Raw genomic sequence first — 4,433 nt, 5'->3', positions numbered from 1 at the left:
ACACACACACACACACAATCATTCACCCACGCACGCACACACAGTAAATACACGAAGGGGAGCAATATCTTCGCGCAAAAAAAATAAAAGCAACATTAAGTCCCCACAGCACTGCATAAGTAGTCAAGACGATCTTTCCAAATTAATCCGGGTTTTTTTTTTAAATTTAAAAAAAAAGCAATTTACACTTGTCCTCTCTCTTCAATGCCCATCAGCTTCATAGCACCGCTCGTGCCATGCTCCCGCCTTGACTCAAAGGGCACCGACTGAAACGAAATAAAAGAAAGCCAAATCAGCCGATAAGGAACCAAAATAAACGAAAGAACGGTTGGGCCCTGTGCTTCACTCATGAGGAGTCGACGGGGGAAAAGGACAAGTCACAAAATGAAAATGGTTTGGATAACAATTTTAAGAGCGTGCCAGACCCATAACTTTATTTCTGTTCGACTGTTGGTCTATTATTCTTGTTTGACTTCCTGTTCCAATAACAATATAAATAAAACCAGAAGTTACAGGAATAATATTTTTATAGTTATGAGTCAACAAACGAGTAAAAGCTTTAAAGATCGTTATGGTCACGATTTTCATTTTGTGACGAAGTTCGTTTTTCCCCATGAGGTCATGAAAATTTGTTCAGGATTGCATTCCTTCTGTAGCAAAGATCAATAATATAATATAGTCCCCAAAAAGATGTGGAAAACAAAACAGGAGGAGAAAGGTACTTTGTTGTTGTTTTGTTTTATTTTTATTGTTTTGCTTCTTTGTTTGTTTGGGTGTTTTTTTTTGTTGTCGGGGTTTTTTACGTTGTTTTTTTTTTAAACCAGGGAGTATTTACGTTTGGAATGAGCACAAAATATGAACTCTGTTGTAAGAAAACAAACGTAAAGTTAGAACAATGTATTTCTCTAGAACCCTACTGCCATCTTCACCCAAAGCAAGCATTTAACAAATTACAAAATTTGGGCTTCACTGCACACCAAGGATATAAAATATGTCAGACAGGCAGTAAATAAGGTTACATATAGAATTATCTTTATATTATGAACATTTGTCGCAGAAAAGCAAGAGAGCTTGACAACGCCATCCTTTTAATACTTCAAGCTAAGGCCTCATGAAAGAAAAGAAAAACGATCGACATACATTCACAAATTCACACGCACATCCTCAGCACTGAATATAAACAAACAGGCAGATACACACATAACCACACACACACACACACAAAACACACACACGCGCGCGCGCGCGCGCGCGGTGTACACACGCACATGCACACGCACACGCACACGCACACGCACACGCACACGCACACGCACACGCACACGCACACGCACACGCACACGCGCACGCGCACGCGCACGCACACGCACACGCACACGCACACGCACACGCACATATATACGCATGGGTGTGTGCGCGCGCGCGCGAGCTGCAAACGGATGTAAAAAATCAGCATTCGAATAATATTTGCCTACAACAGCTTGAATTGTAAGAAAATTTTAATGAGTAAACAAACGGAACCGGGCATAGAGGAAAATACAGCTCCCAAAAGAGGAAGAGGGAGGGGGGGGGGGGGATAATACCGTAAGAAGATATTTATTTAAAAGTGTTTTAAAAAAGGCTTGAGGATTCTTCATTTGCTGTAACTCGGTTACGAAAAAAAAAATGACCCCCATAAAAAATAAATTAGTGACACAACACACGAAAACTATGTCTGTTTTCTTTCACGCCGGTTTTGAAATGTGGAAAGCCATTCCCAACCCATTGTCTCGGAATAATGTTTACATTCCACAACATTAGGGGCATTTTTTTTTTAAAGTTTGTTTCATAAAACAATGTTACACAACGAGCCGGTTTTTTTACAAGTGTTTTTTCAAATTTTATTATATTTTGGGGAACATTTTTATTGCATTCTTCGTACACAGTAAAAAAAATATTTTAAAAAAATACTTGTCTTTTAACGTTAACTCGAAAAAAGACTCAATTTTTGGGGATGCTCTTTTTTTAAGGAGAAAGGTAATGGCTGTTGCAGTTTTTCCCTCCTGTCGACGGGACAGACGAAGAGCTGTTATATCTCCGTCCAGATAATGGTCGAAATGGATCCTAACAGTTCCGGTCTTTAAAACAAATCCAACATCAGCCGTAATGTTTGAAGTGGGGCCTTACGGGCATATTCGCGTTCTCTTGACAAAAGTAATCCGCGCAAATGCCATCTGACGTTCATTAATGTATCTAACAACTAATTACAGGCATATGAAGGCTGTATGTTTTTTAGAATCGAATTTTCATATAGACAACTAATCTTTCCCGTCTGTTATAGGGGGGGGAAGGCGGCAATGACGTAAAGGGACCATGTGAGTACGACAAAAATCAACATTTGTCTTGCTAGTTTATCGATTAAAAATTTTGTTGGGTTTTTTTTTTTTTGGTGCGGGGGGGGGGGGGGTGGTGGTGGATAAAATATAGCTATCTTAAAAGGATTGAAGGAAACCATAACGGTATGAAATAATCACGCTACCTGCTGTTTTTCGAAGAGCTTTACTGCATAACAACAAAGATGGCAATCACTATACAATATTGGTCAAAAGAAGAGAGAATAAAGCTGTAATTTGGTTTCTTCACTTCGAATAAAACGGGGAAAAATCCCAACGATATTGAGGCAGAACTTGAAAGTATTTACGGCGTGAATGTTTTAAGTAAGTCAAGGATTTACCATCAAATTAGAGGCTGCCATCTGCCTACTAACACGGAGAGAATACCGAACGCACTGTACAACTCAAATGTGATGACAGGTGGCTGAAACTTCGTGACTCTGCTGATGCCCTAGATCTTCGTAAGCCAACAGTTCAAAGCTGTGTCTGTAATCAGGTGTTACAGGCAGGTGTAAGCTCGGTGGGTTCCAAAACATTTGACAAATGACCACAAGGCACAGCAAAGGGATGTTGTGGCGCTCATATGACCTTATGCAGTTGCGAGCGCCATAAAACCTCACTAAAACAAACAAAAAGGATGTTTGCACGACAATGTTGGAACGGTGCAGCCAAAATGTACATGTCAACAAGGGGCATGGGCCTTCTGTTGACTTCCAAGAACATAATCAAAGATTTTTGGATCACAGTCCTGATCTTTCTCTTTCAGACTTCCAACCGTTTAAACCAATTCAGAGAAATCTCGCAGGGGAGAAAAATCACCGATGGCACAAACCTTGCGAAGCTCGCCAAAGATTGGCTTCGGCTGCTTGACGAAAAATGCCACATGTATAGAGTGATGCAGGAAAATATTTGACGATGAATAGGGAATAAGTAGAAAGGGAATATTCAGCCAACTAACTGCGAAGTTGCATCTCAATCATGACAAAACTCTTAATCTTATAGCTATGTTCTTGTTAATTCTATGCAGTCTTCGTTAGAACAGGATTTGTTTAAACTGAACTGCTTGAATATAAAGCGTTTGGGGGTAACCTAAATATGCCTGAAATGGGAAGAAAACCGAGTACGTGACCAACTCGACTTTCAACACTTATTTTGAAAAAAAAATGCTTTGATTATAGTGCCACCCATCCGACAGATCAGCAAAGTAATTCCTTATGAAATCCTGGAGAAAGGCACGGTTACCATCAACAGAACAAAAGAATGATTTTCTTATCTGAAAGGTAAGGCGCCACTTCATGCTAAATGTATGGCCTGATTCAATTTCTTATGGTGTGTGCAGGATTGAACAGAGGATAATGTTGCTTTTATTGTTAGGTTTGCACGCTGAGAAGGCAATTGTAGATACAGGTCGTCAAAGAAAATCATTGCTGTTTTAGACACATGTGGTGTGCGGAATAGAAAACCCAGCAGTGTTAAGTCGTGGAAGCATTCTAAAACTAAACTAAACCTTAAACTTAACCTTAAACTTAACCATAACCCTGCAACCTAAAAACACACGGTTGGGGTCTGTTAATCGCCCCCCCCCCCAAAAAAAAAAATGTTTCTTGTCTGTTTGATTTGATTTTGTTTTGTTTGGTGGTGGGTTTTTTAATTGAATAGTCTAGGGTTAAGCCATTTTTTTTTTAAATGTCGGTACCAATACATCTAAAAGTTCATGACAATTGGCTCCTCCGTGGTGCCCCTCTCCCCCCCCCCCAACCTAAAACAAAAACCTTACTCACTTTGTGTCTGCGCGTGTCCACCTTGATGAGATAGGTCTCGATGCCGCACTGTTTGATGTAACTGTCTCGAGACGCGCCGTCTCCCGGCTCCAGGTCGTAGTCTCCGTTCAGGTAGTCTTTGGTCGCCGAGCTGATGTGTACATGTCTTTGGAATTTGAGGGGGGGGGGCCGAGTCGCAGACGGAGAGAAACATGGAGAATTATGAAGGGACAGAAAGAGTGAGAATGAAAGAGAGAGAGAGAGAGAGAGAGAGAGAGAGAGAGAGAGAGAGAGAGAGAGA

At 40.6% G+C, this 4,433-nt stretch overlaps 1 protein-coding gene across 1 annotated transcript in view; it reads right to left on the bottom strand.

Moving 5' to 3' along the window:
• aplC (adenylate cyclase) overlaps positions 1-4,433 on the bottom strand; it is a gene marked incomplete in the record, with an annotated part of 160,694 nt that overhangs the window by 16,956 nt on the left and 139,305 nt on the right. The window contains 2 exon segments of the mRNA NM_001204659.1: positions 189-266; positions 4,154-4,297. Coding sequence (NP_001191588.1) covers positions 189-266; positions 4,154-4,297 — 222 coding nt within the window.

Source organism: Aplysia californica, unplaced genomic scaffold, assembly GCF_000002075.1.
Source record: "Aplysia californica isolate F4 #8 unplaced genomic scaffold, AplCal3.0 scaffold00455, whole genome shotgun sequence".
Classification (NCBI taxonomy): domain Eukaryota; kingdom Metazoa; phylum Mollusca; class Gastropoda; order Aplysiida; family Aplysiidae; genus Aplysia; species Aplysia californica.
This window is presented reverse-complemented; position numbering and strand designations above follow the sequence as displayed.